General features: G+C 45.4%; 1 protein-coding gene across 2 annotated transcripts in view; it reads right to left on the reverse strand.

The window, feature by feature from the left end:
• Positions 1 to 24,522, reverse strand: part of igf1ra (insulin-like growth factor 1a receptor) — a 220,964-nt gene that overhangs the window by 186,797 nt on the left and 9,645 nt on the right. For both annotated transcript variants that reach the window (XM_052042748.1, XM_052042746.1), the window contains one exon: positions 2,880 to 3,425. In XM_052042748.1, coding sequence (XP_051898708.1) covers positions 2,880 to 3,425 — 546 coding nt within the window. The remainder of the gene's footprint in view (positions 1 to 2,879; positions 3,426 to 24,522) is intronic.

The raw sequence follows: 24,522 nt of genomic DNA on the forward strand, positions 1-24,522 counted from the left end.
CCTGTTGGCTTTTGCCTCAGTGTCCACAAACTGGACCTGGTAAGCTTGCCCATTTATAAAGATTGACATTAGTTTGCACACGTCTCAAGTGGCCAACACAATACATCTCCAATCCATCCGCCATCCAACTATTCGGAAATCCCGATGGTTTGGCATCTGGCTCACCTGGCGGTATGTACCGCACTCACTTTATACTTGGAGGCTCCGGTTACCACACTCCATTCACACTCACCGGGCTCCCAGTTCCTGCACTCTCTTTTCCACTTACCTGGGAAATTCGTGCAATGTACATATAAAAAAAATGAATCAAAAATGTAGCATTCAGTAGTCTGGAAAATCTGCTGGTTCAACACCAAACGCTGAGTGTGCTGGATTATCTGAGTTTTACTACACCAATAGATCTTGCTGTTCTCATTCATGTTTATAGAATATTAGTTGATACCTTCCAAAACTCTTAGCCCAATAATGGCAACTGAAAAAAAAACAGGGAACCAAGGGTGTAAACGAGGCTCAAGACCATCAGCAAATATCCTGCCCCATCATGAACATCCCCAGGGCAGAACAAGATTGATGTTCCAATGCAAGGTCATCCATCGACCTGAAACATTAACTCTGCTCCTCTCTCCACAGACACTGCCTGGCATGCTGTGTTTACTGCATTGCTGATGTCCTCTGCTGCCTCACCTGTACAGCCCAGATCACAGGTTCAGATGGAGTGTACTGGCTGACTGCAAACAAAGTCAGCAAGCAAGGCCAACGAGAGGCAACAGTGGCTGTGTTATTGCTCCACAGCAAGCCCAGCTTCTTGGGAAGTGGGTACAGAAACTGGACCTAGTCTTTGAGGTCAGGTACCGTTCAGAACCAGCTTCATGGCTTCTGAGATCAATGAGATTTCTGCATTATAATGTGGCACTGGGTATCTATGGATCTGATATCTAATCTCATAGGGCAGTCCCTTCCTGATGGTCCATTTGCTGCATTACCAAGGAACCCTTTATAAAAACCAATGCCACAATCAGTATTGACATTATCCACAAATCCTAAATAAAATATACATCACATTCATTAAGGGGTCATTCCATTATGGTGAGTAGCCCCACAACCATTTCCTGCACGATCCTTAACGAAGAACAGGCCACTTCAGATTACAAGTCAAACATGATAAGATCCAAGTCATCCAGCTGCTTGAAAACTACAGAGAAAGATCCCACAAAAAAGATATACAAATATTACAGTTTCTGGTCAACAATCCTGCCCTCAAAGTCACCACACAAACAAACAACAGAGCAACTCAACAGGCACATCATTGTTGTCTGTGGTATGATGCATCATGCTTTGGTCAATTAACATTACCTGAACCTTGATATTTTACCTGCTTCAGTGTCAGCTCCTGAGCACCGGAGTCCACATTATGAAACAGAGAAAACAATTTACTGACTGTTGTAATTTGTTTAAGCCACATGCTCCCAGATGACAACTTCAGTTGAACCATCCCACACAAAATCAAAAGCAAATAGTTCAAATGTCACTTCAGGAGATGGGGATTATCACACTCAGTGTACTTCCCCTGGTCTGCAGAACCCTCTGCAATTCTGATATACTGCCCTTCACTCTGGAAGTTCCAAATATTAAAATCTATTTTTCTGCACATCAGCACTGTTCTGTGCACTAACCGAACCACAATTCAAGTTTCTAAAAGAAATACATGCCAGGTTCATCATGTAAAACAAAGCAGATAAGAGAGAGTGGAATGGTTGTCTTTCATTTGTAATGCAAAAATATATTTAACAAAAATCTATAAAATACAACAATTGAACAATGAAGGTGCCAGCTCATGAATTGTTGGGGGTGGGGAAGAGGGAGAGACGTTACAGAAAACTGTCATAAAACAGCATTCAATCAACTGAAGGAGAAAACTCAAGTCCACACCAATTGCTGGACGCTGCACCGAGCCCAACCCCTGCCCAAGTATCTCAGCAACATTCTTATGTAGAACACAAAGCTTAATCAGCGTTGGGAGCTCATCAATGGTGCAACTTAAAGCGAGGAACCTGAGATATGCAAGGGAGGTATTTCAAGGGCTGCTGTGGTCACAGGATCTGAAGACAATTACTACCCAGCAACCAGAAGCTTCCAAGTTTGATACTGAATCAGTGCCGAGCTTCCAGTCTCACCCACTGCACGACACAGTGGTAAACTGTCCCAGATCTAACCAAATTAGCCCAATGGAATAGAGGGAGAAGGGGAAGGCAAGATCTTGGCCCCACCTCCCATAAGCAACCCTCGTTGGGAAGGAAGTCCTATGCAGGCACAGGGAGAGGGGTGGGTGGATTAAGCTGAGCAACCACATCCCAACATTGAAATTCATGAAGAATGCTCAGTTAGGGAGAAGGGAAAAGAACTAAAGAGTTACTACTAACAAGGGTTAACAGCTCCACGAGTCGTGCCCAGGATTTACAAAACACATCTTCTGCAAGGAGTGAGGAGGTTGAGGGAGGGAGGAGGTATGGTTTCCTGACTCAGTTTCCTTCAAATGTTCCCACCAACACTGTCTAAAGAATCCCGGTGAAACCACAAACATGGTTGGACATAAACAGCAGTTCTTGGATTAACGGTATGCAAACACACACACAAATGAAACATGGGCAGTACTTCAACAGGTACATGATTTGCAAGACAGACCACAAAAGCTTCATAAAACACCACAGCTCCCAAAATGGACAGCAACCCCATTCTATCATGGGAATGGCACCAGAACACAGCCAAAGCTTCTGCCTTGGTCATACACTTGGGAGCTGATACGGGGACCACGTGCAAGTTCAAACCATTCAGTGATGCTCAAGGTGAAAATGTCAGCCCGGGTAGAGAGGTCAGCCTACCTTTCTGGCAGTGGTTTGCACTCCAGCAGCGATAGTTGTACTGGTTGTACACACTGGTCTTCGTACACAGTGGTCGATCCTCCATGGTTCCTGGACAGACATCCCCACACTCATTCTGCTGTTTATTCCGATCAATGTAATTATTTTCCACAGAATCCAGGATATAGGACCAGTCAATGGTGGATAAGTAACAGAGGTCATGGTTTTTCTCAATCCGCACAGCGCCACGCGTGATGTTCTGGAGACTGTACAGTCCGATCTCTTTCAGGTGAGTCATTTCAAAGATGACCAGAGCGTAGTTGAAGAAAAGGCGGACGCCACGGATGACGGCGAGGTTGGGGAAGAGGTCCCTCAATGTCTCGAGCCCGTAGACGCGGTACAGCAGCAAGTACTCCGTGATGACAGTCAGCTTTGGGAATCGCAGGGCACGGAAGTCTTCCGCCTTGCCGCTGATGAGCAGGATCTGCAGGTAGCCCTCAATGATGGTGCAATTCTCCAGCTGCCGAAGATCTGACACCTGGTTTCTAATGTCCATACCACTGCATACTAGAAGAGAAATGAAGCAATTAAGGTCAGTCTTCTCACTCTCTGTCATTAATCACAACAACTGGGTAACAAAAATTCCCCAGTCCACTCTAACATCAGAACAGCCTGAGACTGAGAACCAGCCCAACAGATCTTAGCTGGGACAGAAGTACAGGAATTGTGCCGTAATTCCAGTGTAGGAAGGGAAAATAAAGAGAGACATCTGTCAAACTAACTAGGATCAAAAGATTAAAATCTATATAACATCCAGTTAAAAACAAAAGTCATTACAACGTGGTGGCCTTGATTGGCAAGAGCAAATTCAAAAATCTGTGTGACCTGCACTGCACTCAGGCTCATCTTGAGAGATTTATCTCCAAGTTGTTTCTATTTTTAGAGGATTGCAACAAAATGCAACTCTCGGGCAAAGATTTCCTGCAATAATGCACAATTAGCATTCACTGAAGCAAACCGCTCACATCAGAAATCTCTCCTGAAACTCACTGTTAGACGTAGCCCTGTAATGCAGGAGGTTGCACTTACAGTAGCTCTAATACAGTAACCACCCCAACAACGGCTCAACCGGTCACGGCAATATGTAACTGAGCTGCATGACCACACAGGCTCAGCAGTGTTGGCTAATCTCAACCAAGCAGCCACAAGGATATTTTTAATGGGCCTTACTGGAAGAGGAAGAAATCAGCCAGAATTCCCACTCCTGACTTCTTTCCAGTGATTCATGCTAGCAAACGGCTATGTGAATGAGAGAAGATAAATCTTAGCTGCAATGTCCAAGGACAATAAACTTTGCTGGGTGTGGTACGGCACTCCAAATAAATTTGCACAATGCTCATTAGCTCTACTCCCACCCCACAAACTCACCTAAAACTCTCTGAACTGCATCCTAAATCACATGGGCCTCTCACCATCCTACACCTTCTCACAGATGACTTTCAAGACTCTGACCCTCATTTTTTAAATTGCTCTACTGTAACCTCTCTCTCCAACTCAAGTCCCCTCTAGTTCTTGTTACACCAGAGGTCCTTCAACTCCCTGGCAGCCCTGCCCCATCTTTATCAGCTACAGCTGGCCCTCACTATTAGTAGATGCCTAAGCCCCAAGGTCCAACATTCCTTCCTTCGATCTCAGCTCCTCAAAGACACACCCTCAGATATTCCCTTTGTCCAATGCTAGTCACCTTCCTAATTTGCTTCCTCTTGTCATATCTCTGTGATGCTTTACGACTGATCAAGGAAATTAGATCTATATCCTTTGGGGTTTAGAAGAATGGGGGTGATCAGCACAGTGGTGCAGTTAGTAGAGCTGCTTCCTAACAGCGCCAGTGACCCAGGTTCAAGCCCAACCTCAGGTGCTGTCTGTGTACAGTTTGCATGTTCTCTGTGACCACCTGGGTTTCCTCTCACATCCTAATGACGTGTGGGTTGGTCGGTTAATTGGCTGTGGCAAGTTGCCCCCCATGTATAGGGGGTGGTAGAATTGGGGGGGGGGGGAGAATGGGAGTTGATGGGAACACAGGGAGCTTTAAAAAAATGGGATTGGTGTAGGATTACAATAAATTATTTCAATGATGGTCAGAACTAGATTGATGGGCCGAAAGGCCTCTTTCCATTCTGTATCTCTTGATAGGGGATTGACAGGGTGGACAACAACATTTCCCCTAGTGGGAGAGTCTCAAAAGGAGGGGGACACAGTTACAAGATTAGAGGCAGTCATTTAAAACTGAGGTGTGTAGAAACTTCTCACAGAGGATGGCGAATCTCAAACTCTCTATCTCAGAGGGTTGCAGAGGCTGGAGCTTTGGGGTATTTAAAAGAGGAGGTAAAAAACGTCCTTGAAAGATCAGGGAATTGGCTGTTGGGGAACTGGCACAGAAAAGGAGATGAGGCCTGGGGCAGATCCGAGACAGGCTTGAGGGGCCTGCTCCTATTTTCTTACATGTACTGAAAGGCTCCACACAAAGTTATTTTTTTAACTGAGGATCTAGAGGAAAGCTCAAAATTAGCAGTGCAGACATCCACCAAGAAGCAAAGGACAGAAATCAGATGCAGGCTGTTCCTGGGTTACGAAAGCCTGACTTAATTGACACCTAAACGAGCTCCTATAACATTATTAAATTCAGAAGTCCTATGTACGTACAAACGTTTGCTATGAATGGCATAACTGGTTTCCCCTCTCTCTCTCCACTTTTAGTCAATGTTCTTTTATCAATCTTATGTGCTTTTGATGCTATTCATTACAATAGTGTGGATGCATGGTTACCAACCCGGACATTCTCTCTTCTCCCCTCTCCCATCAGACAGAAGATACAAAAGCCTGAAAGCACGTACCACCAGGCTCAAGGACAGCTTCTATCCCACTGTTAAGACTATTGAACGGTTCCCTAGTACGATAAGATGGACTCTTGACCTCACAACCTACCTCGTTATGACCTTTCATCTTATTGTCTACCTGCACTGCACTTTCTCTGCAACTGTTGTACTTTATTCTGCATTGTTATTGTTTTACCTTGTACTACCTCAATGCACTGTAATGAATTGATCTGTATGAACGGTATGCAAGACAAGTTTTTTCACTGAATCTCTGTATGTGACAATAATAAACCAATTTACCAAATTGAGTGATTCTTGTGCAATCTCCAACTTACGGACAAAATTGACTTATGGACATCTGTAAAAACAGAACCCATTCCTTACCCCAGGGACGGCCTGCATTACAGTTTATAAAAATGGAACTGTGTGCCAGGTTTCGCTAACTGTGATTCAGATAACAGGCAATGCTATCAGCGGATTTGAGATCACTCGACACCATTAACCAGAAACTCAACTGGACCAGCCACACATATATCGTGACTACCAGAGAGGGACTAAGTTTGGGTATCCTATTTCGAGTGACCCACCCTTAACACCCCAAAGCCTTTCCACCATCTACAAGGCACAAGTCAGGAGTGTGATGGAACACCCTCCACTAGCCAGACTTAAGGCAGCACCAACAAATCCCAGGGAGCTCAACACCATCCAGGATAAAGCACCTGTTTGATCGGCAGCTAATCTCACCAGTACAGGCACACAGCGGTTAAAGTGTGCACTGTATACAGAAACCACTGTAGCTACTCTAGCCCTACCTATTCTAATAGAACTTCCCAAACCTACGACCTTTACCCTCGAGACAGAAAAGGACAGTAAGTTCAGGGGAACGCCACCTCCTGTTAATGAAACCTGGCACAAAGATCCATTTTTATAAACTGTAATACAGGTCATTTCTGGGTAAGGAACGGGTTCCCCTCTAAGTTGTTCATCACCCTGACTTGGAAATACATACTGGTCCTTCATCATTACTAGGTCTAAATCCTGGAACTCCCTATCAGCACTGTGGGAGTACCTTCACCAGAAGGACTACAGAAGCTCGCTACAACTTGCTCAAGAGCAATTAGGGATGGACAATAAATGCTGGCTTTGTCAACAATGCACAGAACCCCCAAAAATAAATCAATAAATACACTAACAAACTGTTGAATTTTGTCACATCAGATACTAGCATTCACCGGTGTTTATATAACACAAGGCTCCTGCAGAATCAGATCTTTATCACATATAAATGGTTGTCTTCGCATGACGCCCTACATTTACTTCCCATCACAGTGGGGATGAAGCACTACATGGCCTGCCATTGGGAAGTGTGGGAGAAGGCAGTGTCCTCTAGTGGAATGAGCCCCTCAAGTTTAATTATATGTTCTTTAAACTGAATTAATAAGCACTCATTCCATTGTTTTGCTTTCCTCCTAAATGTGTCACTGTAGTAAAGCAGACCAGTGCTGCATACAATGAGACAACTTCATCAGAAGTTTGTACTAACCCATTCCAAATTAATGTCATCACTACCCACAGTAGTCCCGTAACCAAATGAACCTCGCCCAGCTACTGTAGATGGATTTGTACACTACCTCAGGGCATCCTGTCGCACTTTGTAGGAATTGTGCATGATTACTTATTGTGATACAGGAAGCCACTCTGTCCTGTACCAGCAGAGCAATCTTATCAGTCCAACAAACAAGCTGCTGGAGGAACCAGCATTGGTGGGAGGAAGCCCCCCCCCCCCAAAGTCCTGATGCAGGTTTTCAACCCAAAACGTTGACAATTCCTTTCCTCCCACAGATGCTGCTCGACCTGCTGAGTTCCTCCAGTGGACTGTTTGCTGCTGCAGATTTCAGCATCTGCAGTCTCTTGTGTCTCCACTCTAATCAGTCTCATTCCCCCTTTCCTCATTTCCCCAACTCCTGTAACTCATTCCCGCTCACATGCCAATCAACTCTTGATCCGTTTTACCATCCATCTACACTTGGGGTGAGAACATAAAAAAATAGCAGGAGCCGGCCACTCTGCCCCTCAATACTGTCCCACCATTCAATATGGTTGATCTGCCCCAGGCCCCAACTCTTTACTATCAGAATCCCACCACCTTCAATTCCCAGGTCTTTCAAAAGTTTATCTAATTTTAATACTCCCAATGATTTCTCAATCTACCTCATTGTGAACCTTGAACCTTATCGTCCACCTGCACTGCACTTTCTCTGCAACTGTAACACTATATTCTGCATTCTGTTATTGCTTTTCCCTTTGTACTACCTCGATGCACTGATGTTTTGGAATGATCTGTATGGATGGCATGCAAAACAAAGTTATCCCCCCCCCACTGTATCTCAGGACGTGTGACATTAATAAATCAATTACCAATCTAGCCTTCACAACCTATTAAGGTAGAGAATTCCAAAGATTCACTTCCACAAAAGGCAATTTACAGCAGCCAACCAACCACACATCTTCGGGATGCAGGAGGAAACTGGAGCAGCCGGTGAACAGGGAGAACATGCGAACTCCACACAGACAGCACCCGACCCAAGATCAAGATCAAAGCAGTGTCTTTGGAGCTGTGGGGCAGCATCTCTACTAGCTGTACCACCCTCAAGAGAACAGACCTAGTTTACGGAACCTTTCAAAGATGAAGAGGAGGGTGAGGGATAAATGTGGAGGTAAACAAGATGAAGCAATGCTGATTAATTCAAACTTGAAAACGCAAACAGTGGCCTTAAGATTCACATTACAAGTCGACTCAGTGCCAACCCAGTTTACATCTACATAAAGAACTTAGTGATGAATCACAGGCTAAGGAAATATAGGTCAGGGGCCATGTGTGACGCAGTGCACTTCTCATCACTCCCCTCCCTGCACGCACACACTGGGTGCATGTACCAGCCTCAGAATTAACATTCTGCGCTGTGACCTGATCAGGAGCTCACTTGCTGTGTCTAAGCGGGCTTTAATCTGCAACAGCAGGATTCAATTTACATCAGTGAATAAAAATTGAATCTAAGCCAGCCGTGTAAACTGGTTATTTTGTTAAATCATTCGCACGACTCAATTAATTCTCGGTCAACCATCCCCCAACAAAAATTTTTTAAAATCAATTATTAACCAGGATGGGGAGAACCCAAAGGTGAGGTAGTTTTTACTTTCCAATTTTCTCTTCTTGCTGGGGGTTTCACAGGCATTTGGTATTTCTGGTACCTCGCTCATCTTTTTATAATGGGAGCTTAGAGACTTTCCTTGCCAGGATATTCGATTATGCATGGCAGAGTGGGGCCCATCTTGCAAACAGGAATATTTCAGCCAATCTGTAGGGTAACAAGCAAGAGAGGTAACCCAGCTCATAATCCCCCACCTTCCTGGTCCCCCTTTTTCACATTGCATCCATTGCTCCCAGAGCCAATATGAGGAACCCAACCTCCATATGGACCAGGGATTGAGCCTGGAAGCTCAAGGACTTGCACAATTCAGCACAATAGGCAGTGCACAAGGGGAGGAAGGGAGCTGAACACTTGAAACAGAGATACTGTCTTTTTTATTCAGTCGATGAGATTCTGGCCCTGTTGCCAAAAAAAAACTTCAAGGTGTTAATTCCATAAACATCCTCATTTGTGCATGAACCAGATTCCTGAAGCAGACAAAGAAAATGTCATTTAAGATTCAAGGATTTCACACCTTGCGATGCAAATTTTGAAAATCTATTAAACAAATTTTACACAAGCACAAAGTAGAAGAAAAAAAATCCTGGCAAAGATTCAAAACAAACAAAATGGAATTATGTGAGTGGGCTCAATGAGACACTTTAACTACATCTTACAGTCCCGGCTTTTTATTTTGCAGCCCCCCCCCCCCCAGTCTTTGCTGAGTTTACAATGTGCGGAGAGAAAGGTCACAGAGTCGTGGTGCAGTGAGTTGAACTGATGCTTCACAGCTCCACAGACCCAGGTTTAACTATGACCTCTGACGTTGTCTGTGTGGAGTTTGCACGTTCTCCCTAGATCACGTGGGTTTCCCTGGGGTGCTCCAGTTTCCTCCCATGTCCCTAAGACGTGCGGGTTGGTGTATTATTTGGCCACTGTAAATACTGTGAGTGGTAGAATCAATTGCACAAAAAATTAGTGAGCAAATGGGATTGTTCTTTAAACTGGCATAGACTTGATGGGTCAAATGGCCTCCTACATCGTAAGGAAATATGGACACACTAACATATCACAGTGCCAGGAACCAACTTTAAGTTTATAGCTCCCAATCAAATCCCCCTTCCACTAAGCTACAACTCTTTACCTCTGAGCACCAGCCACTTCTCCTAAGCACCCATCTGAGTGAGACGGTTGAGTTCAAACTGCAACGCATCAAAATCTAGACCAACTTGCCAGTGCAGTACTGAGGGAGTGCTACACTGTCTGAGGTACCATCTTCGACTGAGACATTAAACTGAGACTTCAAACTGAGACTTCATCTAAGACAGATGTGGAAGGACCTATGGCAATGTGTTCTCTCTGGTGTTCACTTGGTTAACATGAATGGTCCTTACTCAAATGGACGGCAGTATCCGTGGTGGCAGCTCTCCGCCATTTTCTTAGGACTATCGACAAATTACAAACAAAAACACAATGCTTTTTGTAGGAGCTTAACAGAGGGCAAATTCATTGCTACATTTCCTACAATAACCACTGCACTTCAAAAGGTAGTTAATTGGTTGTAAAGTTACAAGTCTCTTTTTCCCATCCCCTGCAACCACTGTAGATGAGTCTTCAATTCCATTCTTAGTCTTCACAGTTGCGTCCTTGCCACGATAATCCCTGCTGTCTACAACATGGAATGCTCCCCCTCCTTACCTGCCATCTTCCCTGCTCTGAGAATCCACTGCTCTCGAAAACCCTGAGCAGTTTCTCAACCCATCAGAGATACTATGGGGCTGACAAGTTGAAGAAACCCCTCCACACTGATGATTCATCTTGCTCGCTCATTGAATACATTAACTCACAGAATTTCTCATACTCCAGGACTTCCCTCAAGATGATGACTTATAAAAACATCAGCTTCAAACCAAGGTCCTTGGAAGAACCTCTGGGAATCTCTAAGGTCATCAGCTACAGTGCACCTAGGGCTAGGCAAAGAGAGAATTGCCAAATGGGTGCCTCCTTCATTCTTCAACACATGTTGACACATAGGTGTACGATTCCCAATGCTATACAATAATAGTTACAACAAAATCAGAGGCTTTTCACTTCTGTTCAGATTTTCTTACAACAGAGGGGGCCATTCAACCTACTGAGTCTATGCTGGTGTCAAGAGTAATCCTATCCAATCCCCCAATTATTCCCCTGATACCCACATCCAGCACTGGACATCAGGATTGAACCCAGGTCACTGGAGCTGTGAGGCAGCAGCACTAACTAGTGTGCCACTAGCTCTCAATTTTAAATTCTGACAAATCCCTGGTAACACAAAGGCAGAAGTGGTTCCTAGAAACATCTCTCTACTTGCTGGGGATTCAATGAGTGCACGTATTAATGAACAGGAGAGGGACACCCCGAGAGAGAATGCACAAGAACATGTAACCTTTGCATGGCAGTTCTTGTTAGTGTTCTTGTTTCACCTGGGGATAGCCAGCACTTCGCAATCCCAATTCAGAAGGTTGTGAATTCAAACCCAATGAGCACATAACGTAGGCCAAAGCTACAGTGTGGTGCTGAGGGAGTACTGCATTACCCAGGAGATCCCACTGCTCAAGCCAGCATTGCAACAAAGACGCTGACTGCCTACTCATATCAATGTGGTTTGCGGGTGCTTGCTATACACCACAGCAACGTAAACCACACTACAGATCAACTCACCGTACATGAGGCACTTCACAATGAATGCAATTTCAAGTTTTTTTTACTTTTCCCTGTACTTTTGTTCCCCACGGAGTTCCTTGTAAGACAACCTTGAATGAAAATTAGACCTGCAATGGTATGGGGCACATTGTGTGAAGACAGGATCTGTGTTACCACCACCCACGCTGTGTAACAGCCTGCAACATTCACTTATGTGGATGCATGTAGAACAGTACAGCACAGGAACAGGCCCTTCGGCCCATGCTGTCTGTGCCGAACACGATGCCAAATTAAGCAATCTCTTCTGCCTGCACATTATCCATATTCCTCCATTCCCTGCACGTTCATCTATCTAACAGCATGTTAAACACCACTATTGTAGCTGCTTCCACCACTACCCTTGGCAGCTCATTCCAGGACCTACCACTCTGTGTAAAACAAAACTTACCCCGCAAATCTCCCTTAAATTTTCCCTCTCAGTTTCAAGTGTGGCCTAAGCAAAATTTTATGTAGCTCCAACATGATTTCCTTGCTCTCATACTTAATGCCCCAAACAATGAAGGCAAGCATGCCATACACCTTCACCACCCTATCAGCTGAGGACTTGGACCCCAAGATCCCTCTGTACATCAATGCTGTTAAGGGTGCTGCCATTAACTGTATACTTTCCCCTTACATTTGACCTTGCAAAGTGCAACACCTCATGAAAACATACAACACAGAAACCTGCCGTTCAGCCAACCATGTCCATGCTGCCCATCAAGTACCCACTTATACTAATCCATTTACCAGTACACAGTCCTTAGCTTTGATGCTTTGGGGATTCAAGTGCTTGTCTAGATACTTATACGTTGTAGGAGCACCTATCTCCACCAACTCCTCAGGCAGTGTGTTCCAGATTCTAAACAGCCCATGGATTTAAAAGTTCTTCCTCAGATTCTCTCTAAACCTTTTGCCCTTACCCTAAACCTATACCCTCTAGTATTAGAAACCTATGCTATGGGATAGGTTTCCTGCTATCTACCATTTCTATCCCACTAATATTTTTGTATATCCCCATCAGGTTCCCCCTCAGTCACCTCTGCTGCAAGGAAAACAAACCCAGCCTATCCAGTCTCTCCTTGTAATTGAAACACTCCATCCCAGGGAATATCCTGCAAGTATAGGCACTTGGTGTTGAGTTACTCAGTATTTGTTGAACTGTTCCCAGCAAGTGTCAGCACCAATAAGTTCCATTCATATCACACTTTTAACACAATAAAACATTCCAAAGCAGTTCACAGGAGCTGAGTTAGACCCCTTGTCACTTGACAATATTCAGCCTAAGCGAGGAAGGCTTTATGAAGAGTCAGGTATGGGTGGGGGGGGAAGAAGGGGTGGTCACAGAGGTATTTTGGGAAGAAATTTCAGAGTTTGGGACTTGGGTGGATGGAAGAACCACTTCAGAATGGGGTAGGAGGGGAAAAAAAACTGGAAATCTGAATATGTGCCAAAACAACAGCCATTAAAATCCAGCTGATAGCCCTGGTTTTAAAATGGGATTAAAATCGGCTCCTGCCCCTTCCATCAATCCCCGTACCCAGCCAGCACGTGCCTTCAAGACCAATACTTTATAACAAGATACCAGCCCCCAGTGGCTGCAGGAAATAGCAGTAACACTCTCAACACAGCCATAAAAGTAGAGAGCTTACTAAACGCCATGACGCAGGGTGCAAGCGTTCTACAGGCAGCTGACCATAAGGGCTTGCCAAGGTACCTCCCCAGTCATTGCCCAGACTATCACACAGAGTGCCTGTTGAGTGAGGTGCTAAGGAGCTGGTAATACATCTGTACACCATCAGGAGGCACTGCTGTTAGGAGAGGAGGGGAAAGAAAAAGTCAAATTGCAAGGGTGAAGTTAAGTTGCACAATTCAGAAGTGCCAATGTTTTCTCTCTCCTCCGTTCAAGAAACACAAGACAACGATGTGCACCCAGGGTTTGACACCAACAGCTGCCTGCTTACCAAGCCAACTGCAATTCTTTTCTGGGCACAACATTCATTAACAGCATTGACCCAATCCAGCAAGTAGCTGATCAGACTGCCTCCCAATTCCAGGAAAGAACAGGACTCAACCAAATCAACTCACGTTAAATACCCCAACACCTGTCCACACTGCACCATACCAGGGAGGTACAACGTTCCTGAAAACCAAGGGCAAATAATCCACTTGAGCTCCCAATCCATTGTTTCACTGCCCTTCACTTTGGGATTAGTGGCAAACCCAGCATTTGTCGCCCATTCCTAATTGTCCTTTGAGAAGATGGCGGTGAGCACTCCAAAGCTGAGTTGCTTGCTAAGCCATTTTAGAGAGTATTTAAGAGTCAACCACATAGAATCTGAAGTCATATACAGGCCCAGACCAAGTTAGGAGGGCAAATTTCCTGCCCTGAAGTTTTTACCAGGATACAGTAGTTTTTGTGGTCATCATTATTCAAACTAGTTTTTATTGATTTTCCAAATTCCAGATTATCAAATTCCACTGCTTCCATGGTGAGATTTGAACTTGGGCTCTGGATTACTAACTGCTGCACCACCAACCCACTCTAAAGCTGGCACTGCTCCTCTGATCACCCTCTCGCCCCCCTCCTCTCCTTCATGCCCGTGCAGTTTCCCTCTCCTAATGTTGTAAGCAACACTCCAACTCATTCGCACCCAACATCTCCAATTCAGTAACTCTTGCAATCCCTCTGTCCACCACACCTCCCACTAACCACAACTCTGTGCTCTCTGGCTACAACAACGCACCTGAATTTAAAAAACTGGACCTGTACAGTCCCTTCTTTTTTTAAAAAAGAAACTTCTCTAATAGCCTGGCAGACAATAAAAGTCCCTTTGAAGTGTGGACTGTTGAAAACACTGTAGCCAATTTGCACACAGCAAGGTCTGCAAATTGCAATGCGTTGATGGCGAGATAATGTGTTTTAGCGATTTTGGCCGTCAGGTGAGCATTGGCCAAGGAACAGCAGAAAACTGTCCACCCAAGTGCCTCACTTTGCCATATCAGCCTTGATCTTTCACCTGGGTTTCCCAATCAACCAGAAGAAAAGTCTCCCTGCCACAAATTACAATGAGCCAATTGACGGATGCAGAATACTAAATGCAAGAGCCAGAATTTTAAAAATCTGCACACATTGGGTACCAGTCCAGAAAGTAGCAAGGGAACTGATTTCAACAGAGCTTAGACAGGATATCATTGCCAACAAGTCCAACTCTTCCCACTGCTCCCATATGTTCCACAAGGTACTGGCAACCTTCTTGTACCTCACTCAAGTCCCCGAGCCAGGGGATGAATGCACCAGGCTCTCTAACCACATAAAGCATCGTGTTGAACCTGGTGCAGATGGGGTCAGGACATATCCTCTGCTATTAATTCAGAAGCTTCTCTTTGCTTATGCAGATTGAATTTGAAAAAAAAACATGAATAACACAGGAGTTTTCTCCCTCCCCCTCAATTAATAGATAACTTAGTGAAGTAATCTCCAATTTAGAAGAGTGGTGAGCAGTAATGAAGGTTGGCAAACCCAACATCTTTCCCACTGCAACTGGGAGCACTGATATCAACTACAACACTGCAAGGTACCCAAGTGGCCTCAGCTACAGAGAGAGATCTTGGACTGCTTAAGAGACTGGAACTGTCAAAGGCACCAGCTTCAAGACAAGATACCAAGCCAAGACATCTCCACTATTTCAAGGAACCCAAGATTTTTCTCCTGGGCCAATCAACCAATCACAATTGGTTCTGAGAAAGGGTCTTTGACCCGGAACGTTGACAGTTTCTCTCCCCAAAGATGCTACCCGGCCTGCTGAGTGTTTCCAGCATTTTCTCTTTTAAATCACCAAGTGGATTTGGTTTGTAGGAGCTTGCTGTGTACAAATTGGGTACTAAGATTTTCTATGTCACACTTTGGAAAGTGAAGTGCCTCGGGCCACAAACCACACTGTAGAGAGAGTGAGAGCACGAGAAATATTCAGGTTGCTTTACTGTATCTGGCCCACTTTCTTCTCTTTTTGCCTTGTCCCTGCCCTGCGAGTGTGGGACAGGACAATGCAGAGGGAGCTTCACTCTGTACCGAATCTGTGCTATCTTTGTCCTGGGAGTGTGTGAAGGAACCGTTCAGAGGGAGCTTTACACTGTGTCTAACCTATGTTGTACTTGTTCTCACTGCTTTACAGTATACAGTTGAGGGAGTTCTGCCCTGTAATTACGGTTGTACAGCACCAGACCAGGCAGTATTTGGTGGTGACAATGAACAAGGGGGGAGGAAAAGATTCCATCCCCTTCAGCTGAACTCACTCAAGTTTTTGATCAGTTAAGCACCAGTAACGGATTCATTCCACAATCCTGACAATAAGCAGAGCCCTCTGTCAAGTCTGGAATGAAGTACTCCAGCTGTGTCCCCATTAGGACCCTGACACAACGTCACAGGCAGCACTGTAGCAGGCTGGTCACTAATCCTGACCTATGACGCATTTGGAATTAAGACTGTACAGAGTTGGTAGTTACTGCAACCATCTCTATTTCAAGCATCCACTCCCAAAGTGCTGCCTGTGTCACAAAACTAAGCATGGTCCACATGCCATACTATAAAGGGAGGGAGGAGAGGAGAGGAGCTCTCACCCTGGCTCAAAGCTCTGCCTGCTGCGGCCTTGAGCAGCAAGACCACCCAGGTTTGATGATGAAGCTGCTTATCAAGCCGAAGCCACCAGCTCTGCAATCCCTCTTCCCCTTCCAGCTTCCCACAATCGCTTGCCAAGGCCCTAAGCTCCGAAATTCCCTCATTTCTCCACCTCGCTCCTTCTTTGTTGCTAAACATTTACGATTATAACACCACATCCCTTGTGACATGTCAAATTAGCATCGGAGACCGATTCAGAGAAAATAATTCAGAAAGGGGACTAGAGACTTGACGTTATAAAATGTTCCAAACGAGAAGCTTAAAGGGGACATGGAAGGGTTTGGGAAGGGAATTCCAGGAAGTTGGATACTGAGACCATGGGAGGGAGGAAAGGTGGACAATTCCTTTGGCTCGCTCATTCCCCCTGCTTCGAGTCCCTGGGAGCAACATTCCAGCATTAGCTGCCATGCCTTCAGGTCCCACATTCAAACCTCTACAATTCCCTCCCATATTCCTCAAAAGGAACGGACAAAGTTTGGCATCCAGTCCCAGTACCTCCTTAGTCGCTCAGCATCACATTTTGATCCCTAGGTGCTTCAAGTGAAAACGTGACATCAAGCCACTTGAGGAACTATTACTTAATGTGGTTTGTTAACTATTTGCTCTGTTTAAAGACAAATTGGGCAATTTACACACAGGGTTTCACAAAAAGCAGTGAGAGGGATACCAAAGTGTTTAGGTTAGTGTGAACACGCCCACCAGCTCCTGGGAATCCCCTGACCAGATCCAATCAAAATGGAGGAGCAGCATTCAGATTGGCATCGAGCACCTTGACTGCACGCAACGGCAGCATACAGAGGATCAGTCTAAACGGCAGAAGGACCACAACACCTCCCAAACCAGCCCAATCTCAACCACCTCCTGGGATAACCATGGCAGAGTCCAATATTAGCCTCATCAGCCACCTCGGATACAGAGTAGAAGTCATCCGTGACTCCAAGGGACTGTCTGGAAAGAGGAGCAATAGTAGAAGTAAGGGATAAACAATGGCTGGAGCAGCACAATTCCTGTCATCTTCAAACCCTGCCAAGACACTCCACACGCCCAGAATGCAGAGAGAGTCTAGGCTCTGAAAAATGCTGCAGCCCTCCCTCAGCACTGACACTGAAGCAACAGCCCAGAAAACCTATTCAGGTGTTCGAGTGTTAATGCCAACTCTCAATACTTGTGTCCCTGAATCCGAAAGCAGCACCAGGACAGGAAACCCCCAATCTCTACCTGACGGGGCACTGTATTTAAAAGTTTCAACCACTCCCCCACTTCTGTGAGCCTTACTTACAAAGAGGAAATACTTTCAGTTCACCAGAGCAAGCTCTAGCAGATCAGTTGCCCTTTACAAATCCAATTATAACAGCTATAGATCTTTTTGCTTTTTAAAAACTCAGTGCCGTTTGTCCGTGGTTGAGTCAGCTGCACTAATTTTGGGTTTCCTGTTTTTTTTAAAAATGAAGAAAAAGCAGATTGCAGAATCAAGCATGGCCTTCACATCCATGGTTTGCTTGTTCCCAAATGTTGTTTGGCACCCAGCGTACAACTGCTGACCCTGGACAGAGACTCCAGACTGTGCTGTGCTGGGTCTCCTTCTGGGGAGCTGGGAGTTGGGGGCAAGAAAGAGAATACACGAACATAAGAAAATAGGCAAATCGACCCCTCAAGCCTGCCCCACCGTTCAATATGATCTTGGATAATCTATGCCGGCTTCATCTGTGCCAGTTCCCTAATCTTTTGAAGGTTTATATAGCTCCACTTTAAATTCTTTTAATGATGCAGCCTCCACAACCCTCGAGTAAAGAATTCCAGAGATTCACCACCCTCTGCGAAACGACACAGATCAACAAAAAAGGCAGCAGTTCTATCGTAACCCTTTGCAAAGTGCGCTTGAGAGTAGGGCTGAAGAATGGACAGTGTGAGGAGCCCCCACAGGAAATTACACTGTACAGGTTATTCAGCTGTAATGCGTTCCCGTAATGCAAATTGATTATAACACAATAGATGGATTAGGGATCACCATTTACATTACGCCGGCTGCATTAGTTACTGTTTAAATCTGTGCTTTGAAGGCAACTGCAGCCTGTTCAGTTTTGAACGCGACTTTCCATAAGGCGAAATTTTGTAGGAACACAACTGACACACTAAAGCAGAACTACCCACACTTCACTTGTTACCATGATTCAGAAGCTGCAGTGTTGGTGGACACAGAATGGGAGGCCCCTGGGAATTTCCCACTGCCACAAGTGAAAGCCAAGGGAGACAATGGAAGCGTAAAGCAGCAGAGGTGTATCTCTCCACCACTGGGTGCACTTGTTACATTGTTGATCCACACACTCAAACTGTGAGAGACCACCGCCTTGGGCAATCAGAAGCCCTTCACTTGTGTCCAATACCCTACACGGCAAACACCTACAAGGCCACTACAGAAAGAGTTTACAGAATTAGGCTGCATCTGGAGTATTGTATTCAATTCTGGTCGCCCCATTATAGGAAGAATGTGGAGACTTTGGAGAGGGTGCAGAAGAGGTTCACTAGGATGCTGCCTGGATTAGAGGGGTTTGACTATTAAAGGAGAGGTTGGACAAACTTGGGTTGTTTTCTCTTGAGTATCAGAAGTTGAGGGGAGACCTGAGAAAAGTTTAGAATATTATGAGAAGCATGGACAGGGTAGACAGTCAGAATCTTTTTCCCCAGTGTAGAAATGTCAAATACTAGAGGACATGCATTTAAGGAAAGAGGGGGAAAATTTAAGGGAGATGTACGGGACAGGTTTTGTTTTATACACAGAGAGTGTTAGGTGCCTGGAACAGGCTGCCAGGGGTGTGGTGGTGGAAGCAGATATGACAGTGGTGTTTAAGAGGCTTTTAGATAGACACATGAAAGTGCAGGAAATAGAAGGACATGAATCATGTATAGGCAGAAGGGATTAGTCTAATTTGGCACAGTATTCGGCACAGACATTGTGGGCCAAAGGGCCTGTTCCTGTGCTATACTGTTCTTTGTTCTCTATTCTAAGGAACAAACTAGCACACAGTAGCTGAAAAACAGCACTAACCAACACTTTTTTCCTATCTTATTGTCAAATAGAGGGATTTTTTGTGAAATTAGGTTTGGACCTTTTGGCAAGTCTCTCATCTACACAGCTGACTGTGGTCTCCACATTGAACCGAGCATAATAAACCAGAAGTAACTATGTCAGATTAATGGGACCTTGTCTCTGTTGTTCCAAGTTAAAGCACTCTGTGATCAATGGTGTTCTTTGGAGCAGCTGCGACTTGTCAGAATTGCCCTTTGACTTCATCAGCATTTCAGGGAGAGATCCCCTCCAAAACAGATCAATGGAAGGAGTACAGGAAGCAGATAGAGAGCCTAGTGGAATGGTGTCATGACCACAACCTTCCCCTCAATGTCAGCAAAACAAAAGAGTTGGTCATTGACTTCAGGAAGGGGGGCAGTGCACACACTCCTGTTTACGTCAATGGTGCTGAGGTCGAGAGAGTCGAGACCTTCAACTTCCTAGGAGTGAACATCACCAATAGCCTGGCCTGGTCCAACCAGGCAGATGCTATGGCCAAGAAAGTGCACCAGTGCCTCTACTTCCTCAGAAGGCTAAAGAGATTTGGTATGTCCCCATCAACCCTCACCAATATTTATAGATATACCATAGAAAGCATCCTATCTGGATGCATCACAGCTTGGTACAACAACTGGTCTGCCCATGACTGCAAGAAACTGCAGAGAGTTGTGGACACAGAGCACATCACAGAAATCAGCTTCCCCTCCATGGTCTACACTTCTTACTGCCTCAGTAAAGCAGCCAGCATAATCGAAGGCCCCACCCACCCCAGACATTCTCTCTTCTACACCCCACCCCCCCAAGCAGACAGAAGATACAAAAACCTGAAAGCACGTACCACCAGACTCAAGGACAGCTTCTAACCCGCCGTTATAAGACTATAAGATGGAATCTTGACCTCACAATCTACCTCGTTATGGCCTTGCACCTTATTGTCTACCTGCATTGCACTCTCTAACTGTAACACTTCATTCTGCTCTTTGTTATTGTTTTCTCTTCTACTACCTCGACGAACTGATGAAATGACCTGTGTGGATGGCATGCAAAACAAAGTTTTTCACTGTACCTCAGTACATGTGACAATAATAAACCAATTTAAAATCAATGCTCAAAGGCTAGGTCACTGAAGTTGTTGACAGATCTTCAACCCAAGCATCCACCGTGCATACCTGAACCTCACCAACAGGTAACCTGACAACCCAATTTGTCCTTGCCTGGGGATGAGAAAGGGGGTGAGAAGGACTGCTATCAACCTTGGAATCTTTAACTCCCATCTTTCCCGCGAAGAACTCGCTTCAGACGGACAGACTCAGCATTATGGGCGAGGAAGATAGAAATCAGATCAATCCTGGTCCATTGCACGTGGACCGTCTCGATGAAGGGTTGAAATCAGGGAAACTAGTGAAGATTCTGGACCCATTGTTCCTGGCCTGGGAGCTCATGAGTCAGATGGTGCAGCTGAAATAAGGACACATATGCACCTAATCAAAAACAAAATCTTTCAACAGATAATGATGTGGTAGTAATAGCAAGTGTGCTGAAGAGATTCACCAGGATGTTATCTGGAATGGACGCTTGCAGTTATAAGGAGAGATTGGATAAGCTGGGTTTATTCTCACTGGAACATCGGAGGCAGAGGGGTGACCTTATAGATGTATAAAATTATGAGGGGTATAATAGGAAAAATGGTCAGGATCTTTTTCCCAGGTTAGGAGAGTCCAGAATTAGGGGGCACAAGATTAAGGTGGGAGGGGAGAAACTTAAAGGGAATCTGAGGACTAAGTTTGCTAAGTTTTTCCACGCAGAGCATGGTGAGTAGCTGGAACAAGCTGCCAGAGGTAGTGGTGGAGACAGATACAATTGCAAATTTTAAAAGGTGTTTGGATAGGTACTTGGATAGGAAAGGCATAGAGGGCTACGAGCTTAATGCGGGCAAATGGGATTAGCCTAAATGGGCATCACGATCAGCATGGACAAGATGGGCCGAAAGGGCTTATTTCTGTGCTGTCCAATTCTATGATAGAACATAGAACAATTACAGCACAATTCAGGCCCTTTGGCCCGCAAAGCTGTGCTAAACATGTCCCTACCCTAGAAATTACTAGGCTTACCCACAGCCCTCTATTTTACTCAGCTCTATATACCGATCTAACAGTATCTTGAAAGACCCTAACGTATCAGTCTCCACCACAATTTCCGGCAGCCCATTCCATGCACTCACCACTCTCTGAGTAAAAAACTTACCCCTGACATCTCCTCTATATCCACTCCCCAGCACCTTAAACCTATGTCCTCTTGTGGCCATCAATTCAGCCCTGGGGAAAAGCCTCTGACTATCTACCCTATCAATACCTCTCATTATCTTATACACCTCTATCAGGTCCCCCCTCATCCTCCATCTCTCCAAGGAGAAAAGGCAGAGTTCCCTCAACCTGCTTTCATAAGGCATGCTCTGCATCCCAGGCAGCATCCTTGTAAATCTCCTCTGCACCCTCTCTATGGCTTCCACATCTTTCCTGTAGTGAGGCGACCAGAACTGAGCACAGTACTCCAAGTGGGGTCTGACCAGGGACCTATATAGCTGCAACAATACCTCATGGCTCCTAAATTCAATTCCCCGATCGATGAAGGACAATACACCATATGCCTTCTTAACCACAGAGTCAACCTGCGCCGCCACTTTGAGCGTCCTATGGACTCGGACCCCAAGATCCCTCTGATCCTCCACGCTGCCAAGAGTCCTACCATTAAGACTATATTCCGCCAACATATCTGACCTACCAAAATGAACCACTTCACACTTAAATCTGGGTTGAACTGCATCTGCCACTTCTCAGCCCAACTCTGCATCCTATCTATATCCCTCTGTAACCTCTGACAGCCCTCCAAACTATCCACAACACCCCCAACCTTCGTGTCATCCGCAAATTTACTAACCCACCCCTCCACTTCCTCATCCAGGTCATTTATAAAAATCACAAATAGTAAGGGTCCCAGTACAGATCCCTGAGGTACACCACTGGTCACCGACCTCCACTCAGAATACGACCCCTCAATGACCACTCTTTGCCTTCTGTGGGCCAGCCAGTTCTGGATCCACACTGCCATGTCCCCTTGGATCCCATGTCTCCTCACCTTCTCCATAAGGCTCACATGGGGTACCTTATAAAACGCCTTGCTGAAATCCATATTGATCCATGTCTCACAAAACTGAGATAATCTGCTCAGTTGGACAATGCTTCGAGACTCAATAGTGCACAGCTCATGTTGTTGCTGTGTTGTGTGAGTAGGCAAAATATTCACCACACACCCACTCCCCTCACCCAATGCCTGCTCTACCATGGTGACGGCTAATAGAATTTTAACATCAACTGAATAAAGCTGCACTCCTGACCCAAATTCTAACTCCCCTTCTGGCACACCGTGACTACAGAGTAAACTGTTGACAAAATGAACTACAGCAGCAAGGATGGCAGCAATTAGTGCTACTGCTTCACACCTCCTGGCACCCAGGTTCGATCCTGACCTCGGGTGCTGTCTGTGTGGAGTTTTCACGATCCTGTGGGTTTCCAGTTCTCCGGTTTCCTTCCACATCCCAAAGATGTGCCCGTGGGTTAATTGGCCACAGTAAATTCCCTCTAATATGTAGGTCAAAAAAATCAATGGGGAGTTGATGGGAATGTGAGAGAGAATAAATCATAGGGGTGCAGGGAAACAAGAGGGTGGGGATGGACAGATGTGAGCTGGTGTGGACCCAACAGGCTGAAAGTTGTAACTAAGCAAATCACCAAGTTCAGGTACACTGATCTCTCTTCGTTGCCCATTATCATGTTGGTGTCCCTTTCTCATCTCATTTCTATAAAATACCTCCAAAACAGTCAGTACATGCTCCTTATCGCTTGACCCATCCTAACCAATCTCCATATCAACAATTTGGACCACAACATTGTTAACACAGTTAGTAAATTTGCAGACAACACCAAAATTGGTGGTGTGATGGACAGTGATGGGATCTGGATCAACTTAGGGAGTGGGCCAGAGAATGGCAAATGGAATTCAACTCAGATAAGTGCGAGGTGTTGCACCTTGGCAAGTTAAACCAGGGTAGGACTTACAAAGCCCTAGAATGGAGGGATTTAGGGGGTACAGGTACATAGTTCCCTGAATGTGGAGACACAGGGAGACAAGAGTGGTGAAGGCTTTTGGTACACTTGCCTTCATTGGTCAGGGTATTAAGTTGGGACATCATGTAATAGCTGTACAAGACATTGGTGAGACCGCACTTGGAATACTGTGCACAGTTCTGGTTGCTTAGGTATGGGAAGGATGTCATTAAGCTGGAAAGGGTGCAGAAAAGATTCACAAGGATGTTACCGGGACAGGAAGGCTTGAGGTATGAGAGGGGACTGGATAGGCTGGGACACTTTTTCCCTGGAGCACAGGAGGCTGAGGGGTGACCTTACAGAGGTTTATAAAATCATGAGGGGCATAGATAGGGTGAATGGTCGCAGTCTTTCCCCAAAGGGGGAAGATTTAAAGGGGACCTGAGGGGCAAGTTTTTCCACACAGAGGGTGGTGGGTATATGAAACGAGCTGCCAGAGGAAGTAATAGAGGCAAATGCAATTACAATGTTTAAAAAACATTTAGGCAGGTACGTGGATAGGAAAGAGATATGGGCCAAATACAGGGAAATGGAACTAGCTCAAGTAGACACTTAGTCAGCATGGACGAGTTGGGCCGAAGGGCCTGTTTCCGTGCTGTATAACTCTATGACAGTCTTTTGTCTTGCATCTCACTCCTCTCCAGCTCTGCTTTGAAAAGTGTAAACCCTCCACTCATGGGCAAGTGGGACTCGCTTGGTGGGCACCGTGGTCAGCATGGACAAGTTGGGCTAAAGGCTGTATGACTCTGACTCTTCCCCCAGTTCTGAGGAAGGGTCACTGACCCAAAACACTGACCTATTTCTCTTTCCACAGATGCTGCTTGACTGGTTGAGTTCTTCCCACATTTCTGTTTTTGTAAGCAGGTCACTAAAGCCTTGTCAAACACACCTCACCAAGGTCCTAACAGACAGGGAAGCCAAGAGCAGCTGGTGCACAGAACCCTCTCCTGGTCACGCACCACCTTGAT

Source organism: Pristis pectinata, chromosome 32 (genome assembly GCF_009764475.1).
Source record: "Pristis pectinata isolate sPriPec2 chromosome 32, sPriPec2.1.pri, whole genome shotgun sequence".
NCBI classification, from domain to species: domain Eukaryota; kingdom Metazoa; phylum Chordata; class Chondrichthyes; order Rhinopristiformes; family Pristidae; genus Pristis; species Pristis pectinata.